Here is a 26,277-nt window from a genome sequence, read left to right on the forward strand (position 1 = left end):
CCCAGTTCCACACATGAGTCTGTAATTCTTGCTTTTCTGGTTATTAGATTTAAGGGGGTGAGGGGAGCGGGTACCCCCTGCTGCTTAGCTGGAAAATGCAAACTGGGGAGGGGCCTAGATCCCTTGGTTTTTCTCAAAAATGACATGAATTTCTTCAGGAGGATATTTGTCTTTAGTTTTGTTTTCTTTATTTACTATGGAATGAAACCTTCCAAGAAATTCTCTTAGGGTTCTTGGTCTCATTTTACAAATGAGCAAACAAACTGAGGCTTGGAGAGTCTCAATAACTGACTCAGACATTTAGCTGGCAGGTGACAGAGTTGAAGACTTAACCCAGGAGTATTTAAGGCACAGAAATATTCTGTCTTCAGGGTTATACTCTACTTCTCCATTAAAATTAAATTCAAGTTTAGTTTATGTATTGTGTGTTTCATATGCTAGCATATCAGAAATTCATGAAATTTACAGATGATGTGGATCTCGTTTTGATCAGAGTTCCAAACATATCTATTGAGAACATGAAATATTCTTACAACAAATGACACTTAATACTTTCTTTGTTACTCATGTGGCATTTTCATTTCTTTACCCTTTTATCTTTGATAAAAGTGCATTCTCACATGTTTTTATTTGAGCCTCAACCATTTAGTGTGACAGGTGGAAGAGCAGGTGCACGATTCCTCCTGACCCTTTTGTGGCTGGAGTGGCCTTCGGGAAATGAGGTCAAGGAGAAACACAATGCTTTTTAACGCTCCTTGCAGTTGCCAAACTATCTTTGTGTGTCCGATCGTAGGAATACTTTTTTAATCCAATGTAATTTTTCATGTGCTGTTATCTTTTTTGTGTCCTTTTTTGCCCCTGTGACAGATTCAGAACTGCTTCCGTAACCAAGCTATGGAAGTATACAGCATTTTGTGATTACCTGCTCTAGGGAATATCTTGGCAACAAATCCTTTTCCTAAGTTCTTAGCCATTTGGAATGAAATAATGAGAAAGATAGCTTGTTCTGTGCGAAAGCAATCACTCTTGGCTAGCTATGTACCCTCTTAGAGAGATTTCTTTTCTTTACAATTATTAACACACATTAAAGTGCATTACTAGCATTACCTAGTGGGCCATAGCCGTGGCTCTTTGATCAGGTAATTATTATAGTTTTTCAGTAGAAATGATATATCTGTCAGGTCTCATGTTGGATCTTTATAAAGTCCACACGTTTAAAACTAAAAAAAGCATGAGACAAGTGGAGTTGTAATTGTTAATTTATAAATTTATAAATTGCTAATTTATAAATACCTTATATATTTATTTCTCTAGTACTTTAGAATCTGGATATTCTTATATATTATCTTTTAGGTGTTTGCAGCCAGTGGGAATTTCTTTGGCAGCCATAGAGTATATTTTAAACCCCATCATCTCTTTTACCTATTTATTTTTGCATAAAAATTTGAACTAGCCTTTCATGACTTCTTTTCCCCCTTCTGCTTGCTTATTTGTCTCCTGTGTATATGTGGCCAATAATTGAAGAAGCTCATGCAGTCAGAGTATCACGTTGTTTCACAAGGCTCCTGGGAGCAAGAAATTTTTCTTAGGTTCTCCCACAGCAAATACACATGGGTGATAGAAATCATTGGTGTGACAACCCATTTCTTTCCACAGTAGAGATGTTTTTTACTCCTGCGCAATTGTCCACCCAGTGTAGGTATGACCTATGTAACAGAATTTAAGCAGTACAGTACATCAGCCCCGGATAAGTGTTAAATCATTTTAAAATCTATATCCCTCCCCACATGCAAAATACTCCCTAAAACTCCAGTATTTTCATCCTGTTACTGCTTCCAGGTCAGGCTTGAGCCCCAGGATCCCATTATCAAAATCAGGTCCAGGTGTGTATTTGGCTCTTTGAATGAGGTTCCTTGTGTCGAGTACTTCTCAGTCTAAAGACCTATGAACTAAGGAGACAAGTTATGTGCCTTGCACACACCAAACACAGTTGTGAGACAGAGTATCTCCCTCTCTAAAGAGGGGAAGTAGGAGTCACACAGTAGTACCTGGTCCATTGAGATTCTGAAGTTTAGCTGAGAAATCACCAGTCCCTTGAGTAAGCCTCAAATTAATTCTCCAGAGCTCTTGGCTCCACCCTTGGGCTGTTTTTTTCTTTTAAATTCTGAGTGAGCTTTTTTCTGTACAAGTGGCCCATGGTTTTAACTGAAGAGTGTCAGCCTGTTCCTTGGCAAGAGTTGGTTCAGCGTTCAGAATCCTCTTTACATTTTGTGCTATCCCTGTCCATTATACTTCAATCTAGTAAAATTGCTTTAAAATTTTTTTTTTGAACTAACAATAGGTAATAATAGACCCTTAGCCAGGTTATTCCAGCTAACTCTGAATTCCTGTTAAGAGTTGGCAGGTATTATTCCAGTCGCTGGATAAATGGCTGATGGACATACTCAGCAATTGGCCGTATTGGGAACCACTGCCTTTATAACTCTAGAAATAAGGGCTTCTTCTTCTTTTTTTTTTTTAAGATTTTATTTATTTATTTGACAGAGAGAGACACAGCAAGAGAGGGAACACAAGCAGGGGGAGTGGGAGAGGGAGAAGCAGGCTTCCTGCTGAGCATGGAGCCTGATGCGGGGCTTGATCCCAGGACCCTGGGATCATGACCTGAGCCAAAGGCAGACGCTTAACCGGCTGAGCCACCCAGGCGCCCCAAAGGCTTCTGTTAGAATGAAATTCACCCCCATACCTGTTTGTTAGGAATATGTAGAATATATACTAGGATGCTAATAGTCCATGAGTTGTATAAAATGGATAGGCTCTGGATTGCATTGAAGTTGATTATAGGCCTTTCTAGTTCTCAGTTGATCTTGTTAATGTGTTGGGTTTGGGGGAAATGCCCTTTGAGAATGTCTGGGTCTATTAAAATAGGGTGTTTGGATTAAATTCTATTACTCTTCATCATATATCAGTCTGGTAGGTTTGTTCACTGCAGTTACCGCAACCTAGTCACTTATAAAAAATGTGTTTACTTGCTTGTTTTGTATTTTCCTCAAAGATTGTAAGCCCCCAGATAGATCTTGTATGTTTCTCTTACTGTTGTATCTCCATCGCTCTGGACAGTATCTGGCTTACCTTGGTCCTCAATAAATAGTCAGTGAGTAAACGGAACTGTGTAGCTATTGGCTTGTACACCAAGAGTTTTACTACTGAATAAGGGTATAAATATAAGTGAGACATTGTGTTGTCTCTGCCCTCGAGATGTTTACATTGGAAATAAAATAAGGAAAGAATCGTGATATACTATGTTAGGGGCATTGAGAAGTCTGTGAAGTATTTTTAATTGAATGAGGTGGCAGCACTTTAGAGAGTAGAGAAAGGCAGTTTTGCTGGATGCATTGATCCTTTTTATATATGAACTCAGACTTTAAAAAGGCACCCCTCTTTGTAAATTCAATTTTTTAATTTTTTATTGAGGTGTAATTGATATATTAGTTTTAGGTGTACAACATAATGAGTCAACGTTTGTGTGTATTGTGAAATGATCACCAGAGTAAGTCTAGTTAACATCCATCACCATAGAGTTAGAAAATATTTTTTCTTGTCATGAGAAAGATCTCTCTTAGCAACTTGCAAATATACAATAGTGTTATTAACTATAGTCACCGTGCTGTACGTTACATCCCCATGACTTATTTATAACTGGAAATTTGTACCTTTTGATACCCTTTACCTGTTTTGCCCAATCCCCACTCTCATCTCTGGCAACCACCAGTCTGTTCTCTTGGTGGTTTTTTGTTTTGTTTTGTTTTGTTTTTTTGTTGTTTTTTCAAGATTCCACATGTAAGTGAGATCCTACGGTAATTGTGTTTCTCTGACTTATTTCACTTAGCATAATACCTCAAGTTAAGTTCCAACCATGTTGTCGCAAATGGCAGGATGTCCTTTTTTATGGCTATGTAATATTCCAGTGTGTGTGTGGGGGGGCGTGCACACACATCACATCTTTTTTATCCATTCATCCATTGATAGACACTTAGGTTGTTTCTATGTCTTGGCTATTATAAATAATGCTGGTATGAACACGAGGTGCGTATATCTGTTCAAATTAGTGTTTTCATTTTCTTTGGATAAATACTTGGAAGTGGAATTGCTGGATCATATGGTAGTTCTGTCTTTAATCCTTTGAGAAACCTCAATACTGTTTTCCATAAGTAAGTGGCTGGACCAGTTTACATTCCCACCAGCAGTGCCCAGGGCTCCCCTGTCTCCACATCCTCATCCCCTCTTCTTACTCTTAATCTTCTCCATAGCCATTTTCAGAGGTGTGAGGTGACATCTCACTGTGGTTTTGATTAGCATTTCTCTGATGCTTAGTGACGTTGGACACCTTTTCATGTACCTTTTGGTCATCTGTATGTCTTCTTTGGAAAAATGTCTATTCAGATGCTCCACCTGACTTTTAATCAGATTGGTTCTTCTGCTGTTGAGTTATATGAGTTCTTACATATTTTTGGATGTAAATGCACCACCCCTCTTAACACTCCTTCTAGAGCTATCTTCAAAGAAAGGCCTGTGCTGGAATTGAAATGTTAAAAAAAAAAAAAAAGGCAATAAAATAATGAATACTGCTAACCAGGCGTGGTTTCAGGAACCTAGTATTTATTATAGGAACTTAATCTTCACAACATTCAGAAAAGACAGGATTGTTGTTATCCCCCTTTTACAAATAAAGGAAGGTACAGGAGGGTAAGTGTCCAGCCAGCCAGTGTGGTCAGGATTTGAAGTCGTGTTCTTCGCCCCTGTACTCACTTAGTTCCTTATCCCATTGTGTTCCAGCGTTGCGATCTGGTGGATTTCTGGTCTCCTTTGTGAAGTGAACCGTGGGTGGGATGGACCAAACATTTTCCAGTCCCACCTCAGCCTCATACTTATACATCTTGGGAAGAGTATTGGATGCAGAACAGGGTTGAAAAATTCATCTGGGATCTTCTGGGATGATCAAAAGACATCTGCTAAAACGGCCTTAGCTCTCTCGCTTGGCTTTGGGGCTTACCACCTTTGCTACTTGTTTCTTGATTAGAGGACCCAGCAGCTTGTAAATCCTCTGATCCTGCCTCTGGAATGCTTTTATAGTTCTTTCTGCCATAGATCTCCGTCTCATGAACATTCTGCTTGATACCAAACACCCTCGACACCAGTATGTCTCGTTAGCCTGGACTGTTCATTGCATCTCTTTGACGTGGGACATATAAGTCAGGATCAACAGGAGTTATTGACGCTTTGCTGTGATTGCCTGACAGATGCTTACATCTGTGAGTGAGGAACTGAACTTAATAGAAGGAATTCAGTAAATGAAACAAAACAAGTGGTGGAAGAGTGAGCACCTCTTAGGATCCATTTGTTTCGTGGCACTGGATCTTAAAGCATTCATCAGGCTGGGAGGAACAGAAGAAGTTCATTCGAGGTAGTGGAAACCGTATGTGCTAACATCCATCCAGTGGCCCAGCCCACGTGGGGAACTCAGTAGCTGGACACACTTAGGTTTTTGGACGTGACAGGATACTAATGAGGTGGTCATGTCTATTTCTTAATAATAATACTGAATTAACACTTACACAGAAAGAGGTGTTTATAAATGTTTTCCCAGACAAAGAGTTGAGATCTCTTTATTCTGGGAACCATGTGATGTCTTTCCGTTCTCCTTGATTAATTTAATGCCTTCTTTTTCCCCCCTTGTCAAATGGAGTACCACCTGGCATCCTTCCCCAATGAGTTGGTTGTTGTTTAAGTATACTGTTTTGAGCTAAGTATTACCAAATGGTCATAACCGAACGTGATATGCCTATCTGGAAACGTTTCAGTGAGAAAAAATAAAAGTGCCCATTGGGTTTTCACGTGAACATTGAGACTGATGGCTAATCTTGGTGTCTCATTGTGATTTTGATTATGTAAAACATCCTGCATTGGTTTTAAAAGTCTTTCTTTTTTCCCCTGCACACCTGCTAGCTAGGTGATGTGATGGTCGACATCGCAAGTAACATCATGTTGGCTGATGAGCGTGTCCTTGGGTTGGCACAGAGGGAAGCGAAGGCCTGCAGTAGAATTGTTCAGTGTCTGCAGCGCATCGCTACGTACCGATTAGCAAACGGAGCTCATGTTTATTCAACAGTAAGTGTAACGCTGTCCTTGAATTCTAAGAAAAAAATTCATTGAAAGCCAACTTGAACTTAAAAAAGATAGGTTCCCCCCCCCATGATAGGGTGGGTATTTTCCGTTACTGCCGATTATTACAGAATTTCCTGTTGTCTAACAGTTTAAAAGCTCATTTTGCTTTTGAGTAGTCTGTTTTCTTGGTAACTGTAAAATACTTTCTTAATTTGCTGTTTAAATGGTTCTCACCATTTAATCTAAAACCAAACAAGCACACGGTAGGTTTGCTGTACTGTCTGTCATCGACCCACCATCCAGTCCCGGTTTGAGAGAGTGTCTGATTGCTTGCCCAGGTTCCAATTTCAAAAGAGAACTGGGAGGCCCTCCAACCCATGTGAACTCTTGGCATTTCCAGTCGATGTCACTTTTGGAATGATGGGTTTTTATATTTAATAATCACTCTTAAGTTAAATAGTATTAAATTTTATTTGTGCTAAATTGAACTGGTGTCCTGCTGACTTTTTCTAAAAGTGTGGTAAAATATGAAAAGTAAAGTCTCATTCCCTTATGACTCACACTCTGGAATCTTGACCATGGTTTTCATTTCCTAATTATTTCAGTAGGTTCATAGAATATTCTAGAAATCCTCCTGTGATTTTATACAATTAAAGATTACTGTTTTCCCAAAGATCAATGGGATCTTTTTGATGATACTGTGTTTTATTGTTCCTTTTGTTCAGTGAAGTTTAGGATTACCTCCTTGAATAATAAATGGAATGGAGGTCTACCTTGGCTGCTATCCTGACAATGTGGTTCAGGGTAATTTCTTTCTCAGATACATGAACTTACTTGAAACCAGCTTGCCATTTTTATGGCCACATTTTATCCTGTCTGGTCATCTAGATCCATTTTAAATCCCATGCTTTAGCCTTACTACTTGGCTCCAAGAGCTTCTTCCTTCCTCTGCACCTCATTGGTTCTTCAGAGAACTCTAGGATATAATAAAGGTGCATTGTAGGTGTCTACACTCCACTTCAAAGTGTTAAAAAGGTTCCAGGAAATTATGCATCTACTTGTAATGTGATACAGCTTCCAAAGCACCTCAAAACTGCAGTTTTCTTTCTTTTGATGGAGGTTTCACATGTTTGTCATAGTAGTATGTATCTTTGCTCAGTAAAAGAATGGAATTTCATTTGTTAACAAATATAATTGAACTTAGTAAGATTTTTCACCATGTGTCATCCGTGTGACAGAAGCTAATGCAAAGATTTGTCAGTCTTGAGTATTTGGGGAAACCAACAGTTCTTTTCTACCATGCATATGGTGCGTGGCAGATTCTATGTGGCCTTTTATATTTTTTTAATTTGTATCTTATCTTCCTGATAGATTTTATATACCTCACACAGAAATTTTACGCTTAAAAAAAATTGAAAAAGAGGACATTGTCTATATATGGTCCTTAGAATGGTGCCTTGCAAATACAGTGGGCATCACTCAGTCATCCGTAAAGAAAGGACGGAGATGCTGTCTACCTGCAAAGAGTTAACTTCATTTCCCCGTAATAGAAAAGAGTGAATATGGCATGAAGTATTGGAATGAGGAGACCTCTATTTTTTTTTTTTTAATTTTACTTTTTAAATTTTTATTTTAAAGTAATCTCTGTACTCAATGTGGGGCTCGAACTCATGACCCCAAGATCAAGAGTTGCATGCTCTTCCAACTGGGCGAGCCCAGAGCGAGGCGACTGTTAAGAGTGTTATTTCTCAGACCCTAATACTCCTCTTGTATTATCATTAAGAGAGTCCACTGATTTCTCTAGCTCATTTTTTTTAATAAGACACTTTCATTTTTAGCTTATGGTTTCCTCAAAGTGCTCTTTAAATGATTTTTAATTGATTTCTCACTTATCTCTGATCCTCCATACTTTATGATTTGTTTCCTCACTTGGTATCTGTCTAGTTTAGGATATCCTTTGGTTTCCAGCATCTTTTTTTATGGGCCAGTTACCTGCACAATGTCTTTGTTAAGTAAGAAGTGGAGCTTTTGCCTCCAGCTTATGTACAGTGATTTGTGTTTGAAAACTCTTCGAAAGTGCTTTTCCCTCATGCTGTAAACCTTTCATAACTCCTGTTTGACTTTTGAAGTATTCACCCAATATTGCTCTGGAAGCTTATGTCATCAAGGCGGTGGGCTTCACTGGGATGACGTGCACCGTGTTCCAGAAGGTAGCAGCCGCTGACCGGACAGGCCTTTCCGAGTATGGGAGGCGGGACCCGGACGGAAACCTGGATAAGCAGCTGAGCTTTAAGTGCAATGTTTCAAATACGTTTTCAAGTCTGGCACTAAAGGTATGTTGTATTCCATAAGCATTTAAGACTCTTTACTGTTAGTACTGTCAGATTAGAAAACTCAAAATGGTTTGCTTTGCAAAATAACCTAATTTTTAGAAGCTATTTGGGGGCGGGGTAGGGTGGGTATTGGTATTGTTTTGGCTGTTCTTTGAAAAGAAATTCAGACCGGGAAGGGACATGTTACGATTTTCATGGGCTTAGACACTTTTGCTCTTTGGACCCCATTCTCCAAACAAAAATATCAAAATTATATTTTATGACTGCAAGTGGTAAAAAGATGAATATATTAATACATTTTAGAACATTTTCTTTGACCTGAAAGTTCATTTTTACGCTCCCAATTTTAAAGACATGAAAACATTTCCATAGACCTCCTCCAAATATTGCGTGCCCTTGGCTCTGTGTCCACTGGACCTAATGGAAAAGCCAGTCTTGAGATCGGGCATTTAATCAGGCAAGCTGTAGATCAAGATTTTTGGCAAAGAAGTGCAAACATGTGATCTGTCTTCAGAAAATGTGTGTTTTGTTGCAATGAAAAGCATTTTTATTGAGTTTCAACATTTGGGGTATAGATGTGTTTCATTAAAACTACATCGAAGCACATAGTGGAGGTACGATTCCAACACCCTAATGGGACCACATTTTCTCATTTAGCTTTGTGTGGCCATGTGTAACTGTGTTCTCTATGGATTTTAATTACACAGTATGTTCTTTGGTTCTGGCTTGTCCCTGAATTATATCACAAACAGCATTGCATTCACTTTAAAGGCTGCATGGTAATTGATCAAATGGGTGTTAGGTGTCCTGGTACTTTGTGGGCACTTAGTAAATATTGAATGAATGGATGGATGGATGGATGGATAGATGGATGGATGGATGTGGGCACTCAGTAGATATTGAAAGAATGAATGAAAGAAAATTAACATTATTTTGTTCACCTTGACGCCAGTGACCTCCATAAGGAGAGCCGGTTTGCCAAATTTAGAAGTAATCCAACTTCCCCCACTGCCCAAGACAATCTCAGCTAGGTCAGAATGTCTAATGATAATATATTTACTTGATATAATATACTCAGAGGAAAATTGGCAAGATTTATTTGTGACTTTTCCCTCTGGGAGGGTACTTAATGTACCCAGCCACACTCCTGCTGACCTGCTGTTTTCCTTACTGTGTTGTTCATCAGTAAAAACACACCATAAAAGGCAGAGACACAGAATCGCACACCAGCCCAAGAGAGAGAAGCATGTGTCTTTGAGGAGCACTTAAAATTGATGAACCCTTCTATCTTAGATGATCATAGTTGGTAGAAAGGGATTACAAATGATGAAACCCTACATTTAATCAATTTCACAAGCTACCCCTCTGGGTAAGGAGAGTTTCTACCTGCCAGAGTAGAAAGCTTTAAATGAACACACTCAGATTTGTCAATTTCACACGATTTTATCCTCTTAAGATCATCTATGGCCAGAAACCAAGGACACATTACACTATTATTCATGCTTCATTGATGACATGATATATCCTTTGTGACATAAAATTAGTTAAAAATTATAACATCAAAAGAGCAAAATGCTTTAGCACTTTAATAGAAAACTTACTTTATATTTTTAACTTTATTACTAGGGCAGTTTTTACTCTTCTTGCATGTCTTTTTTTTTTTAATGCCTTGAATATACTAAGATAATGCGAACACCTCCTAATTGATGATATTACCCTTGAATGGGAGAATATGCTATCATACGAAGTTAAACCTCTAAAAAGGCAGTTTCTCTGTTAGCAATAGGAACCTTACTTGAATTGCTCCCTATGTATTTCTTCAGTCTCTGTCCTGTCTTTGCTACCATCACAGTCTGGTTTGGACTTCTGTATTACCCAAACCATTGTGACTTCCCATGTAGTCTTTGGGTCCCTAGGCTCTTCCTTAAAAATCCATCCTTCTTGTATAGATTGATCTACCTAGGCCTGCCTGACGTTCGACCAGCATGTCCCAATGTAACCAGGACAGTCAGTAAGATAGTAAAATACTTCCAAACCCTGTAGCAAATTCAGCTGCTGTGCCAGTTCCCGAGGGCTCCCTGAGCCCTGCTGGTCCTCTGGGGAGCATCACCCAGTCCGTCCACCCTTTAGCAACTGAAGGGCGGGTACCTACAGAACAGAGGGCCTCCAGGAGCCTTCCGGTTTGCGGAACCGTGCAGGTTGTCTGTGTGCACGTCATTTCAGGTGGTTACTATTGTTAGCATTATCCCTGGATCTACCTGGCGTGGAAATTGACCTTGCCCATCCCCTCATGGACACTCCTTGTCTATCTGGAGGCTGGCCATCGGATAGCTTCCTCCTTCGGCATTTATCTGCACTCCTGCCACATGGCTCTTCCTCCCTCCTGTCTTCGGTCCGGTAACAACAGACCTCCCTTGGCTCCTCTCCCAACCACTGGCCATTCCTAGGCCAGTCTCATGCTAATTCTCCTACTAGACTTCCCAGCTCCTACCCTTACCCTTCCCGGGCAATTTGGCTGTGTGCAGAACTGTCACCTTCAAGAAACCTTGACCGAATACCATCCTGTCGGTCCTCTCCCACCCTCATCTCCTTTATTTCTCTTCCGTACTTTGCCTGTAATGCTCAGCTCCTGTATCATTGTGCGTGATGTACAGGAGCCAGATGGGTTTCGTGGCTCCTACACCGGACCGAGGACTGCTTGAGGGCAGAGCGAGGGCTTGAGTCAGCAGTGAGTTCCAGTGCCTGGCCTCAGTCGGTCGGCCAGGGGGAGACTGAGGTAGCTGTCGTCTGACTCTTACAGCACCGAATCTCTGCTCTTGTCTTCACCGAATGCTTCCTTCCCCCCTTGGCACCATAACAGACCATGTTACCATCACCAGACAGAACCTGTTTGTGATAAATGACTAAGAGCTTTTAGAACTTGCTGGTGTTTTGAGTTCAATGGAGAGCTGCAATGTAGCCTAAAAGAACTGGTTCTTTAAAGTTTTCTTGAGTGGAATTTAGAAATCAGTGTTTCTCTCTGCATCCCCTATTTCCCTCGTCCTCGACACCTAGGGTTTTAGCCCAGCTGAAGTTCTTTAACTTTCCAGACCAGTCGTATATGTCTTCATGCCCCCTCCCTCCTTTCTGCCCCTTCTCCTGCCCTCAGTCCCATACCCCTGCCCAGTAAGAGCCTTGCTCCTCTAAGACTCCATTCAAATAGTACCCTCCTTCTCTTCCTGAGAATTCATCACTGCCTGTTAGTTTCCTAGTGCTTTGTTCGTTCTTCTATAGAATAATTAGAAGCTGGTATCATGGCAGGTTGAGTTATACTGAGAAGCCATGGGATATGGGGACAAAGAATGTGGTCTCTGTAGCCAGACATCTTGGATTCACATTCTTCTCCCCCACTTAACAGCTGTGCAAACTTGTGCAAGTACCTGAGCCTCTCTGAATGTCAGTTCCTCATTTGTTACATGGGCATCATGAAATAGTACCTACCTCAATGGGTTATTGAGAGGATTATGTGAGGCAAATGTGTGGACATTCACAATAGTGTCCAGCACAGAACAAGTGCTTAATAAATGTTCTTGTCATTGTTTTATTGTTGTTGCCTCTCCCTTGTTAGATTATGAATATTTGAGGCAGGGACCATGGCTTACTCATCGAATATCTCCAGAGTGCCTAGCACAGAGCAATGAAACATCCAGTAAATACTGTTGGATAAAATTTAGCAGCCAAAGCTTAATTAGCAAGGAAAGTTAGTTAAAAACTTGATTCTGAAGGCAAACAAAATCCCTGTTAATCTTTAGCAGTGAGATAATCAAAAAGTGGTATGCATTTAATAACTAATTATACACAAGAAAATTAGCACATATCATATCTGTTTAAAAGCGAGAGTGTAGATTGTTAAGACAACATAAGTAAATTAGTATTTTTATTATTTGTTTTAGTATTTTATTGTTTTAAGGCAGGTGCCTCTTTGACTCATTCCAGTTTTAGTGTTAGAATTCTATAGAAGTGAGCAAAATTAGGATTTCAGGAAATTTTAATGTATTAACTACACAGTATCAGAAGTTCTGATTGTTTCATAAGGAAAGGTGTTAAAATCTAGTGGAAGTATTTGAATTAATATCCCTTATGATGTGTATTTTCTTCCCAGTTTAATGCCACTGTAAGTAGGGAAATATACATGAATTTTGCAAATAAAATAATAAGAGCTCTATGATAACATCCATTTCATGTATGTTCATACTTTGTCAATTTTTAGTATTGAAATTAATACTAGAAGTGAACTGTGGAAGTCAAAATATGATGAGGTTCTAGATGATTGTTGGTAAGTCCATTACTTGAAGGCATTTTCTTCCCGCACCCCCCGCCTCCAGCCTCCAGATAACCACATGCCACACTGAGGCAGTAATAGTCATAAAAATACCACCCACAATTATGTAGCCTCTTGTGCTTGTCATGGTCATGATCCCCTGTGGTCCTCACAGCCATTCGTTAGATCATCATTCGATGCCCATGACAGATGAGACCCAGAGAGTATAAACAAAACTGTGCCGTGTTAAGGGGCCACAAAGTGGTAAGGCTGGGACCCACATCCTGGTTTCTTGTTTCAGATCTTATGTTCCTTTCCCCAGGGGTGGCAAACATTAGGCTCCAAAAACATGTATTTCCCAAAGGGTTTTAAGAGCGCTTTTTCTGACTTATTAGCTCTAATTGCCTTGTGTTTCCATTGCTGTGATCCATACATTTTAAAATGAATAGATGGTTTAAATGAAATGACAGACTGGTTCCTTGCCTTTAGGCCAAGTGGCAAAAGGTAAAATCATGACAGATGTAACAAATGGGTGTTCCTCGGTGATTTGGTTCATGAAATTTACAACTTTTCCATAATTAACAATCACTTCTTTTAAAGAAATGAAATATACAAATATATTCTTACTATAAAAATCCAAATATTATTCATTATTGATGCAGTTTTTCCAGCACTCCTAGCCATCCTTTGTCCATTCCAGAGCCCCTGTAATTATTATTGAGCCATATTCCATTATTGAACTTTAAAGGGTATTTTAGAAGCCAAAGTATGTAGCTTTCATCTCTCGGTGATCTGTTCATACTCTTCTGACTTTTTATAATTTGCTGTTGTTTGGATGGTTTTACAAGTTTAAACTTTGGTAGAAAACATTTTCTGACTTCCAGAAATCAAAGATGTCATTTCCTTTTTCAGCTCTTTTAAAAAGTGTCAGTATGTCTTCTTTTTAAAATTAATTTGATAACCCGTAGGTAATGCTTTCCTAGAGAGTTGTGCTTTGCTTTTGAGTCGTTTTGTGTTCACAATAGTTATTTTATTGAATCGTATAGTTCTTAAATTTTAATAGATGTCCAGTTTGTAACGCTTTGTCAGGATTTTGACCTTTTAACTAGTCAATCTGTTGATGTTTTTCCTTTTTTGCTACCTCATTTCACACTTCAGATAAATTTATATACAGCATAGAAATTTAATAGATGAATTTATAACAGACTCTGTGTCTCCATCAGGTTATTATGTTTGTAAGTGAGAATAGTAGAAACCTTTTTGTGCATGTTTCTTAGGCAAAATATTTCTACCAATTATCTTCTTGGCATCTTCAGTTTAAAAGAAGTATTCACACTTCCAATATTCAGACTTTCAGAATACTTTATTCAGCAGATATTTGTGTGTGTCCAGTGTGTTCCATCATTGTTCTAAGCACAGCTGTTAAGAACTCATTTTAAAGTTAATCACTTGCTTAAATAGAACCTTTTAAAAATATAATCATGCCACACAGACTTTCATTAGTTTTACAAACAATGGGTTACTTTTATCAAATACAAATACCAGGAACTATTATTAACATAGGGGGTCCAGAAAAATAAGTGAGATGATCTGCACTCAAAAATCCTGCTACTGTAGTTAAAGGGGCAGACAGTGAGTTGCATTGTGATATTGCACGTATTAGTTACGATAGAGATGGGTGCGGAATGCCACGGGAGGCCAGAAGAGGGAGCAGCTAACTGGAAAAGCAGTATACCGAGGAGTCACGTAATTAATCCTCCAAAAAAGCCCCATGTTAAGGATGTCTTTCTCCTGGTTGTCAGCCACTCTTATTCTGATCCGTCTTTGACATTGCCTGCAAAATTATCTTGCTAGAAATCAGATCTGCCCAGTTCAAGAGTTTGCCAGACAAAAGAACAGCAGAGCATTTCAGCAAGGGGTCCTGGCGTGTGCAGCACTCCCAAGTGGCATAAAAAATGTAGGAAATCTCAAGGATTGATATATTCAGGGTGGCCAGGTTACAGGTGGTGGAATAGGGAATGTTAGAAGAGGAATTTGAAATGCAGGTTTTAGCCAAATCATATGATGTACTTAGGATTGGGGGGGGCAGTATTCGCTAAACATTGGAGAACTGGGGTGCTCTTTAAACTAATTTAAGATCAAATATGTTTCTTAGGAGGAAATTCTGTGGATTGGAGAGAGATTGATGTCAAGAGAAAAACTTTGTGATGAATTCTTCAAACAGGGAATTTTTTTAAGTGGTTAATTATTTGCCTCCTTGGTATACAGATTTGTTTTTTATTGAATGCTAAATAATTTATAGTTTAACAATCCCTAATAAAGAAGTATGTAAAACATTCAGTGATCAGCTGCTCTGTTTGTTACTATGTTTCTCTAACCTGATTTCTAACATGTTTCTTAGTCTCAGGGGCACTTCTGCTAAGATTAGAGTTTGCTTGAATCTAAGTTTCTATTAAGTATGTAGAATTTCTTTTAGTTGACAGTTTGAATCCATCCTGAATCACCTTAGAGTTCCATAAGTCCAAATTAATTAAACTCACATTTGTGGTGGGTTGCATTGGTGCTTATATCTATAATTGATCGTTGTAAAATTGATAGAAAGAGTGATCACTGAGATTCTTGATCTGTTTAATGCTATCGACGTCAGCAGTATTTGTTACCATGGGAAAATTCACTTTATTGTCTGAAATAATTCCTTGTTTACGACTTTAACTCTTTGAAATAGAGTTTGCATTTCTCTTTATTTTATGCTTCTTCTGTGCTTTGGTGTGGTGTTTGGATATTTCGTGTAACTGATAAATTGTTCTAACTATTAAACATTCATAGCCGTTCGAACTATTCTTTCTGGTTTCTGCACACTAATATGGCAACCTTTCTTTGATTTTGCTTTTTTTTTTATGTATATTCAGAATACTATCGTCGAGGCTTCTATTCAGCTTCCTCCTTCCCTTTTCTCACCAAAGCAAAAAAGGGAAGTCAGACCCACTGATGACTCTCTCTATAAGCTTCAACTCATCGCATTCCGCAACGGAAAGCTTTTCCCAGCCACCGGGAATTCAACAAATTTGGCTGACGATGGAAAACGGCGTACGGTGGTTACCCCTGTGATTCTCACCAAAATAGGTTTGTTACGTGGCTTATGTTCTCCTGTCGTGACTAGACAGTGGGACTTTATGATATCCCATACCTAAAAAATGCTTATTTTTGTTCCTTCTCGCTTTAATGAGTCCCTAGTGAAAAACAATACCACAGAGTACCCATTCGTGTGTAAGTCGACATTTCATTGTTTCTGAAGTTTGTTTCAGAAATATTTTCATTTCCCATTTTCTCCAGATGGTGTGAATGTGGATACCCACCACATCCCTGTTAATGTGACACTGCGTCGAATCGCGCACGGAGCAGATGCCGTGGCTGCCCAGTGGGATTTCGATTTGCTGAATGGACAAGGAGGCTGGAAGTCAGATGGGTGCCATATACTCTACTCGGATGAAAATATCACCACCATTCAGTGCTATTCCCTTAGTAACTATGCAGTTTTAATGGTACGGCAATTGTTAACTTTATGCATAAACACTAAATTTCCTCATTTTTTCCCTATGCGTAGTTAAGCTCCAGTGAAGATTTTTTTTTTTTATTAAACTTTTAACATAAACTGTTACCTTGTATTAGGAGGTAATATTTGGGGTAATTCTGAATTTAAAGGGAAATTAAGTGACGACCGAGTGCAATGTATGGGATTGAACTTGGTTATAGGGATTTTCAGGAAACTTTATAAGTGAATCAGTTCCACTAAACTTTGATCTTCTGAAATTTGGAGACATTTTGGGTCCATACAGTCCAACTATTAAACAGGAAAGAGTGACTCATTTGCCCAAAGATACACAGTGAACAGTGAGAGATTTTCCTTCTTTGCCATCTACCACTTTTTCCCACTATACAACATAAGTTTTAGACTCTTGAATTTAGAGTAACCGTGGCAATTTTCATTTAGTCACGGTAAGTGACAGTATTGACCCAGGTCGTGTCTTTTCACTGTTAATGCTAATCACGCTAATGTTGTTTTCTGTTATTTACCACTATTCATATGTTAGTCTGTGTTAGCCAGTTTCTTTAGTCTCAGGGAAACTAAAATGTATAGATATATATAAATGTGTATATGAATGTATCGGAACAGTTCCGTTATTAACGAGTTACTTAAGTGAACCTGGTTCCTGAGCTGGTAAGTGTGAAATTAGCCATACTAGTTTGTATTTTATATTACAGTATATACATGGAGTACGTAGACATGCATTTGGAGAGCAGTGGAAGGAATTACTTAGGAATCTGAAAGACATTTTTGAGAAATGGCACAAGGCTAGCCTGGGAGTGAGGATGCTTATGTTTCTCTTCCTGCCTCCAGATCTGAATCTGTTATCTAGACAGGATTTTATCAAAGCACTAAATAATCTTGAAACATGATATATCTTACTTTTTGTAAATTCTTCTTTTCTTAACAAAACAAAAGCGTGGGGCGCCTGGGTGGCTCAGTTGGTTAAGCGTCTGACTCTTGATTTTGGCTTAGGTCATGATCTCAGGGTTGTGGGATCGAGCCCCATGTCAGGCTCTGTGCTCAGTGGAGAGTCTGTTTGGGATTCTCTCACTCCCCCCCACCCCCCCCGCTTGTGTTCATTCACATGCTCTCACTCTCTCTCATAAATAAATCTTAAAAACAAACAAACAAACCCAGAAAGTGTATTTACCACTAGAAATGATTTTGAAGCAAGCCTGAAGTAGATTTTCCTGAACTCCTTTTTTGGTTTTCTCTTTGCACCTCAACTAAGTATATACCATACCCAACCTCTGGTCAGACAGGCAGAAGAGGGAATAGATTGTTTAGCGGGGTGTGAGGATTGTCTTTCAGTGACCTCCGTCAATACGTCTGTTATTTAGCTCAGCTGACCATGGGTGGAGACTACAGGAGTCCGACTCAGTCATATTTGTTTAAGTTATTTATCCTTTTCTTGTGTATAGTTCTTGTTGATAAGTTTAGACTTCTCCCAGATAGAAGGTGTTTGATATCTGTAATTTTGAGTCTGGTTTCTCTTAAGTTCACATTTTATTATTTTGTAGTAACCTTTCACATTCAAGCATGAAGCAATAAAGTATGAAGCATTTTCTTTCAAAGTGTTTTATCGTTCAGGTTTTGATTATAAAATAACCCAAAATTAGAAAGTACTGGAGGAGAAATAATAGAGATACAGCATTGTCTGAACTTTACGTAATAAGTAGAGAAAGTTGGGCAAAATAAATGAAACAAAACACACACAAAAGGCACTTTATAGGCTTCACTGTTAATGACATGATACTGTACATGTGAAACTTTTATTTTTATTTAATACTTAAAAGCATCTATTTTTGAACTTCCTAGCTGTTCTTCTAAACTATTTAAATTGGCATAATCCTTTTCTAGAAAGAATAAGCTATTTTATCTTTCATGCTTTTAATCTTTTAAAAAATGTAATACACAATTCTTTAAAGCTAAAAAATACAGTACCGAGATATTTTTCTATTTTCAAAGAATAGCCTTTCTTTTGCTCTTTTAAAATGTAACTGTGCCACCTAGAGGCAGCAAAGTGAAATGTATCTGAAATTGTCAACAAAAATTGTTAACAAAAATTATGGGATTTTTAGAATTGCTAATTAAACATGAAGGCACAGCTGATGGAATTATGCCTACTTTTGAATAAACCTATGTCTGAGATAAAACAGCTATCTTCTAAATTTTGGAAATCAGGTATCTTTTAAATTTTGGAAATCAGCATCTTTTTTCCTTACCTGGCACTATTTTGAATAATCGATAAAATCCTATTTTTCTGGAAAACTGTCTTAATAGATGGCTTTCTGTAGCAAATCTAAATTCCTATTATGGCAGATAAAAACTTTTTCCTGATCGTGCTTAAAAAAACGAGACAAAGAATATATTTGTTTGCAAATCCGGAATAGATACCATGGTTTTGTTCAGTAGATGTCCTGCTGTAACCAGTTGTATATATCCTAGGTCACAGTGGGAGCCAGAGAAAAAACTTAAGCAGAAATTAGGTCTGCTTGAAATAAATGATCAGAAATAGTAGGAATTGAGGCAGAAAGATTCCTAGAAGTTGGGGTTAGTAGGAGACAAAAGAAACCTGAGTAGTAAGGAGGTAACGTGTGGGGTCAGACTATTTGGGTAGTACTGTCGGTGATAGTAGTGAAGATAAAATGGCCTCTGTACCGTGATTCCCTTTTGTTACTATGTTCACACAGAAATACAGGAAACTAGAGAGCTCTCATTTGTTAACTACATCCCTCTAGTGTGGCTTTGAAATTTTGTTTGTATAAAACTTGCTGAATGAAAGCAAACTTCAGCTTCACCTACGCTATAATTAAACATGCATGCTAGCAACATTTTTAAAATATAATTCTTAAATAGGTACTACATTCACAGGGATCAAATGTCCTAGTTATTTCACCACATTAATATATAGTGAAAACTTGACCTCCACGCCTCTCTTCCATTATGGTCACTATCTGGACAAAGTAGGTAACTTGTCACTAATAGAAGTTTCTTGCCTGTTTTTGAAGGGATTTTCATGTATATTGAAACAGAATGAATATCTAGTCCTATTTTCTTTCATTTTTGCATGAAGGCTGCATGCTGCAAACATTGTTTCAAACCATGCTTTTTTTCCCCCATGAGACAGTGTATCTTCTGACGGTGATGGTGTCCTTGGAATAATATAACTTATGGTACTTTAGGATGATATGATGCTGGTGGCTAATTTTCATTAACTGCTTATGTTCTAGGCATTCTCCTGAAGTCTTTACATGCATTAACTTATTTGGTCCTTGTGGCTACCTCATGAGGTCTAGTGCTATTAATCATTACGCCCAGTTTACAGGTGGAGAAACTGAGGCATAGTGAGGTTAAGCACCATGCCCAACTTTGCAAAGTTAGTGTTGGAATTGAGACTTGAATTCAGACTCCAGAAATCAATGTCTTAGTCACTCCAGTAAATCTCCTTTCTGAAATCTTCCTATATCTTCCTCATTTTTTTTTTTTTTTTAAGATTTATTTATTTATTCTAGAGGGAGCAAGAGAGAGAGCTCAAGAGCAAGCTTGGGGAGGGTCAGAGCTTGAGAATCCCCAAGCAGACTCTCCGCTGAGCACAGAGCTGGATTCCGCGCTCTATCCCATAACCCATGAGATCAGGACCCGAGCCGAAACCAAGAGTCTGACTCCCAACCGACTGAGCCACCCAGGCTCCCCAGCTTCATTCTTTTTCACCATTGAACATTATTTTATGTTCCTACCATGACTTATTTAGGTCTTCCTCTGTTTCCAGTAATTGCCTTGTACAATATTATTTCGCATATTTAATAGAAAATCTGCAGGATAAGTTTTCTGAAGTGGTCTCAAAGGGGGACCAATTTTGTTCAGTGGAGGTACTGAGCAAAGTGCATATATAGATCTTAGGTGTATAGTTAATGATTTTTTTAGGTGAATACGTACCTTCGACTACCATCAAGATTAAGATTTTGGCTTGAGCACTTGTTAGCTCTCCTATGCTTCTTTCTGGTTAATCCCAGCACGTCTCATGAGATATCCCCTGTCCCATGTCTGTCACCATAGATCAATTTTGCCTATTCTTAAACTTCATAAAATTGGAATTTTACAGTATATACTCTTTTGTGTCTGGTTTCTTTCTTTTTTTTTTTTAAAGATTTTATTTATCTGAGAGAGAGAATGGGAGACAGCATGAGAGGGGGAGGATCAGAGGGAGAAGCAGACTCCCCGCTGAGCAGGGAGCCCGATGCGGGATTCGATCCTGGGACTCCAGGATCATGACCTGAGCTGAAGGCAGTTGCTTAACCAACTGAGCCACCCCGGCGCCCTTGTGTCTGGTTTCTTTCCCATCATTACATCTGTGAGATATATCTTGTTTTTGCATGTAGCAGCAGTGTATTCTTTTTCATTGCTACACAGTTCATTGTAGGAAAATACCAGAACTTGTGTGTTGCACTTTTGATGGGCATTTGAGCTGTTGCTAGGTTTTGGCTCTCAAGAGAAAGCTGCTCTGAGTATTCACGTATATGGTTTTTGATGGACATGGGCACTCTGGAGTGGAATTACTGGTTGGTAGGTTATGCCATACAGTTGACCAACGTGGTCGTTTTGGTTTATAGTCTCAACAGTGATGAGAGCTTTAGGTTTTCCACATCCTTGCCAACGCTTGGTAGTGTAAATCTTTCATTTTAGTCTCTGGTGGTGGTATTATGATGTTGTGGTTTTAATTTGTTGTTCTCTGTTGACTAAGGATGCTGAGCACCTCTCCATTTTCTTATTGTCAGTGTGGGTTTCCCCTTTTGTGAGGTTCTTGCTCAGATCTTGCCTGTTTTCATTATCTTTGACTTTTAATTTTTTTCTTTCAGTTTTATTGGGATATAATTGACACGCAACATTGTGTAAGTGTAAAAGGTGTACAGCGTAATGACTTCCACGTATTATGAAGTGATCACCACAATAAGTTTAGTTAACATCTGTTATCTCATACAGATACCAAAAAAAGAAAGAAAAGTTATAGGCTCTACACTCTCAGCAACTTTCAAATGTACTGTACAGTAGTGTTATCTTAAAACCGGGAGTCTGTACCTTTTGATTACCTTCACCCAGTCCCCCCCTTCCCCTGTCCCCTGCCTCTGGTAACCACAAAAATGATTTCTCTTTCTCTATGAGGGTTTTTTGTTGGTTTGTTCATTTTGTTTTGTTTGTTTTTAAGATTCCACATATACATCTTGCCTATTTTTACTTTGGTTATCTGTTGTTTTCTTACTGACTTACAGGAATTCTAGATATGAATGGTGAATGGGAGCTCTTTGTTGGATTTATGTGTTGCAAGTATCTCTCCCAGTCCATGCCGGTCTTAATGAGTTAGGGCTGCTGTAACAGAGGACCGTAGGCTGGGGTGGTTTATAAAGGACAGGAATTTATTTCTCACAGTTCTGGAAGCCTGAAGCCCAAGATCAAGGTCCTACCAGATTCGGTGTCTGGTGAGGGCCCGCTTGCTGGCTCATAGATGGCGTCTTTTTTCTGTGTCCTCACATGGTGGAAAGGGCAAGGGAGCTCTCCGGGGTCCCTTTTATCCAGGTGCTAATCCATTCATGAGGCCACTGTGTCCTGATCACCTCCCAGTAGACCCCACCTCTTAATACCATCATATTGGGGATTAGTGTTTCAACATATGGATTTTGGAGGGACACAAACATTCAGTCTATAAAAGTGCCTTTCTCCTTTTTCTCTTAATGTTGTCTTCTTATGAACAGAGTTTCTTAATTTTCCTAAGGTCTTGCTTTTTATAGTTGTGCTTTTTATATCCTCTTTAAAAAAATCAAGAGTGTCAGACTCTTGGTTTCAGCTGAGGTCATGATCTCTGGGTCGTGAGGTCAAGCCCTGCATCTGACCCCATGCTCAGCATGGATTCTGCTTGGGATTGTTTCTCTGTCTTCCCCCATTCCTCTCCCCTGTTCCCATACACACAATACACACACACACACACACACACACACACGCTTTCTCTCAAATAAATAAATAAATCTTTTTAAAAAAGAGATAGGTTTTCTTAGCTTAATTTGTTTTCTTTATATCTGATGTCTATAAACCATGGTGAGCATTTGACCCACAGGCCCAGTCCCGTCAGCTGCTTTAAGTGGTTAATAAACACCTGCACAGTAACCTCAATTTCCCTCTTGGCCCTCAAAGCCTAAAGTACTTACTGTTTGGCACTTTACCCCTTTCCCTGGGTCGGTCTCTCGGCTGGGGTTCTCTTCCATTTGGGTAGATCATTTTGTGGTGACAATCCAAAATGCCCCAGAAGAAGCATGCCCTGCGGGACCAGTGACAGGAGCACCTGTGTCTTCCTCCAGTTGGAACTTGGATGAGGGTCTTCGCCCTTTATTTCAGCCTCCAGTTTCTTTCTCTATTTCTCTATTCTCTTCACTTGACTTCTGAAAAACACTAATTGCTTTTAAACGTAAATATTATATGCAATATATTTTGAGAACTGAGTTGGCACTTTGTCTGATGGTTCATTAGATATTATGTGGCCACCTGTGTTTGTTAGCTCTCCCATGAGGCCTGTGAAAGGCACGCTGGCGTGCCCTCCCTCTGGCCCCTACCCAGACCCTGCCAGGTGATTGGTGGTGTCTTCAACTTATAGGGAGGCAACGGCTCCACACTCAGGTAGCCAGCAAGTGAGTGGTGATGTGTTACTGAACATTTCCTAGAGGAATGTCAAATACGTGGTGCATGGAAGGAGTCTAGAGGCCAAATCCTAGATATTGAATTATCTTATCTGAATAATACCAGTTATTAATTCCGCACTGGAATAGTAGCTCTCTGTAGAAATTGAGAGGAACTGTGTCTGCTTTTACTAGCATCTAACTGGTTCTCATTGCCCCAGTGTTTTTTTGAATTTTCCCATGGATATCCTGGACTTCTGGCAAAATGTGAGTGCGTGCAGGCCCTGGGACTATAGACTAATCGTGTGAGCATCTCATAGGGGCAGATGGTGCAGACTTCATGGTGATAGGCTTTTTCTCTTATATTTTCCCTTTTCTGCTACTCAGTTCACAGCCTGTCAGCTCTCGAGGGCTGGGACTACGTTCTGCGTTTCGCTGAGTATCCAGTGCTTGGCATAGTGCCTGGCCATGGTGGGTACCCAATTAACATTTGTCAAATAAATAGATGAATTGCAGGTTTGAGACTCATCACGACATAGTGGAGCTCTCAGACTAGAATTCAATTTCCCATGTTGTAGCTCCAGTTTCCTATTAACTGTGATTTTTGTCAGGCTCCGTGGGCCTCTCTTCATCATTTGTTACAGTGAGGGGCTTGTTAAGGTGTTCTGATACGATCTTTTTAGATCTATAATGTGGATATTGTCGACTTCCGATTCTTCAGGAAAATCTGCCCCCTTTTCTATCTAGCTTTTCTAGATGTGTCATGCACCTCTGGATTAAAGATGCATTTGCTGTGAACGGCTTCCTCCGTCCAGCTGTCCTTTTGTAGCTTCCAGAGTCAGTTTAGAAGGGTAATTTCGGGACAGGATCTGGTGACTCCACAGCCCCAGTTTTCTGGTGTGGGGACCGTGGCTGGGGCGGAGGCACCTGCCCAGTCTGCTTTGGTCCTTTATAAGGAAGGAAGCCTTATGGTGTCGACTGTTTTCATTTTAGTCGGGCACTGTCTGCATTGTGTTCGGGAGGACAGACGTGGCGGCCACGTTCCCTTGGACCAAACGTCGTGACACTTAACCTCTTTGTGCCTCACTTGCTCAACCTCTACAGTGGGGCTGCTGATGTACCTATAGCTCGTAGAGGTACTCAGTGTAAAGTGCTGGCTCGGTGCCTGGATTATGGTAAATGCTTTAGAAGTGATTTGCTGTTGGGCGCCTGGGTGGCTCAGTTGGTTAAGCGACTGCCTTCGGCTCAGGTCATGATCCTGGAGTCCCGGGATTGAGTCCCATATCGGGCTCCTTGCTCGGCAGGGGGTCTGCTTCTCCCTCTGACCCTCCCCCCTCTCATGTGCTCTCTCTCTCAAATAAATAAATAAAATCTTAAAAAAAAAAAAAGAAGTGATTTGCTGTTACTTACAGTATAGATTTTGAGCTCTTCACTCCCAAAACCGTGTTGCCTTTACCATCTTCAGACATTGTTGCGATCTGATTGTGGGTGTCTCTCCCCTGGGAGGGGCAGCTCTTCAAGGGCAGGAACCACGTCTTACCATTGCGTCCCCAGTGCTTTACCCAACGGTCAGTCCGCTTGTATTTGTTGAACTCGGAGTTGAACTTGACCGCAGATGGTTAGCGAGGCCCGTTTAGGCTTGATTGTCTTGGAGGTACTACTCTGCCTGATCACAAGTCTGTTGCTGTCTCTCCATGACCCTCGTAGCAAAGTCAGTATTCAGATTTATCTACATCTCAGATGTAGAGCAAGGGTGTGTGCATGTATAAATATGTACATATGCATGTATGCATATGTATGTACATCTATGCATACATATGTATGCACGTATACACACACACACACACACCCCATATGTACATACCACCCATAAGTAACTTGCACAGTGGAAGTTAGGAAGGCAGAGTAAGGTGTGAAGAAGATAGCATGAAACATTGGTCCTTGAATAAAACAAAGAGATATGAGGGTCAGCGTGTGGTTCGTCCCTGGAGATAATCTCTGCATGTCCAGAAGCGTGCACCTGGAACGGGACTTTCTTTTTTCCCTCAGGACTTGACAGGATCCGAACTCTACGCCCAGGCAGCCGGTCTGCTGCACCCCGTGGTTTATACTACTGCTGTCATTCTCCTCTTAAGCCTCTTGGCGGTCATCATCAGTTATATATACCATCACAGGTAAGAAAGGCAACTTGGCAAATGGGGGACTTCGAGTGGAGGGAGTTTATTGCACATCGAATTAGGATAAAACTGAGTTCAACACCATGCTTACCTTCCGAAGGAAGAGCCATTACTTTAGAATACGTACAAGCTTCCTTCAGTTCATGCAATTCGAGACATAAGGAATTAGTCCAGGAGATGGTCTGTTTGTTTCTGGGAAAGAATATGGGAGGTATGTGTTGGAGGCTGGGAGGTGGGACAGGGGGGGCAGCAAGCGGGTGAGGTGAGCTGGAGGCTTGTTTCCTGTGGCAGTGTCTTCCAGAAGCCGACGGTGGTGGTACTTCTAATTGATGCCTTTGTGCATGTTGTGATCTTCTTTGTTTTATAGATGGCCCTTGTAAGGCAGTTTGTGGCATTTAAACATGGAGATGGTTTGTTAATTGGAGGCAAAGCTACAGAAACTTTTATTTTATGGTAGGGAATAACAAACTGGAAGGATTTGCTAAGCAGAAATTCACTCTACGAGAGGTTTTGCTAGAACGTATTTTCCTATTTAAGCTGGACTTACATGGCATTTCTTGACATTTAGTGAAGAAACAAAAGGAGATTTTGATATTAAAAGAAAGAAAGACTTCAACATTTTGTTATGAAAGGCCAGGAGGAAATGTACTGGGCATTTAGACCGTGTTATCCTAGTAGGTCAAGAAAAGCAGAGATCGGCAGCTTGCAGAAATCTCCTGGAAGCAAACAAATAATCCAGCTGTCATAAGACGTGGTAACTAACAGAAGCCCAGATACTTCTTATTATGGAGAATTTGTTTAGCCTTTAGTGGATGCAATAGTTCCATAAATGACTTGTCTTTTTTAGTGCATGAAGTGAAATGTTAAGAAACTGTATTGAGTGAAATGAGGTCTCAAATCCTGTGTTTGTGTGTGTGTGTGTCTGATAGTACATGTATTTTAAGTAAAATGTTTAAGCATAAAACATTTACGTTTGGCCTTTTATGCAGTTGGAATTGCTAACTTGCGGATGAATATCATAGCCTCCTGCCTCACATGAACTAGCCTGAAT

The 26,277-nt window shown here is 39.7% G+C and overlaps 1 protein-coding gene across 4 annotated transcripts in view; it reads left to right on the plus strand.

The window, feature by feature from the left end:
• ADGRA3 (adhesion G protein-coupled receptor A3) overlaps positions 1–26,277 on the plus strand; it is a 102,184-nt gene that overhangs the window by 62,219 nt on the left and 13,688 nt on the right. For all 4 annotated transcript variants that reach the window (XM_081812551.1, XM_081812549.1, XM_081812550.1 and 1 more), the window contains 5 exons: positions 6,004–6,165; positions 8,292–8,495; positions 15,705–15,918; positions 16,129–16,337; positions 25,099–25,223. In XM_081812551.1, coding sequence (XP_081668677.1) covers positions 6,004–6,165; positions 8,292–8,495; positions 15,705–15,918; positions 16,129–16,337; positions 25,099–25,223 — 914 coding nt within the window. The remainder of the gene's footprint in view (positions 1–6,003; positions 6,166–8,291; positions 8,496–15,704; positions 15,919–16,128; positions 16,338–25,098; positions 25,224–26,277) is intronic.

The sequence above is a fragment of the Leptonychotes weddellii genome, chromosome 2 (genome assembly GCF_054177405.1).
Source record: "Leptonychotes weddellii isolate Sample4059 chromosome 2, ASM5417740v2, whole genome shotgun sequence".
Lineage (NCBI taxonomy): Eukaryota > Metazoa > Chordata > Mammalia > Carnivora > Phocidae > Leptonychotes > Leptonychotes weddellii.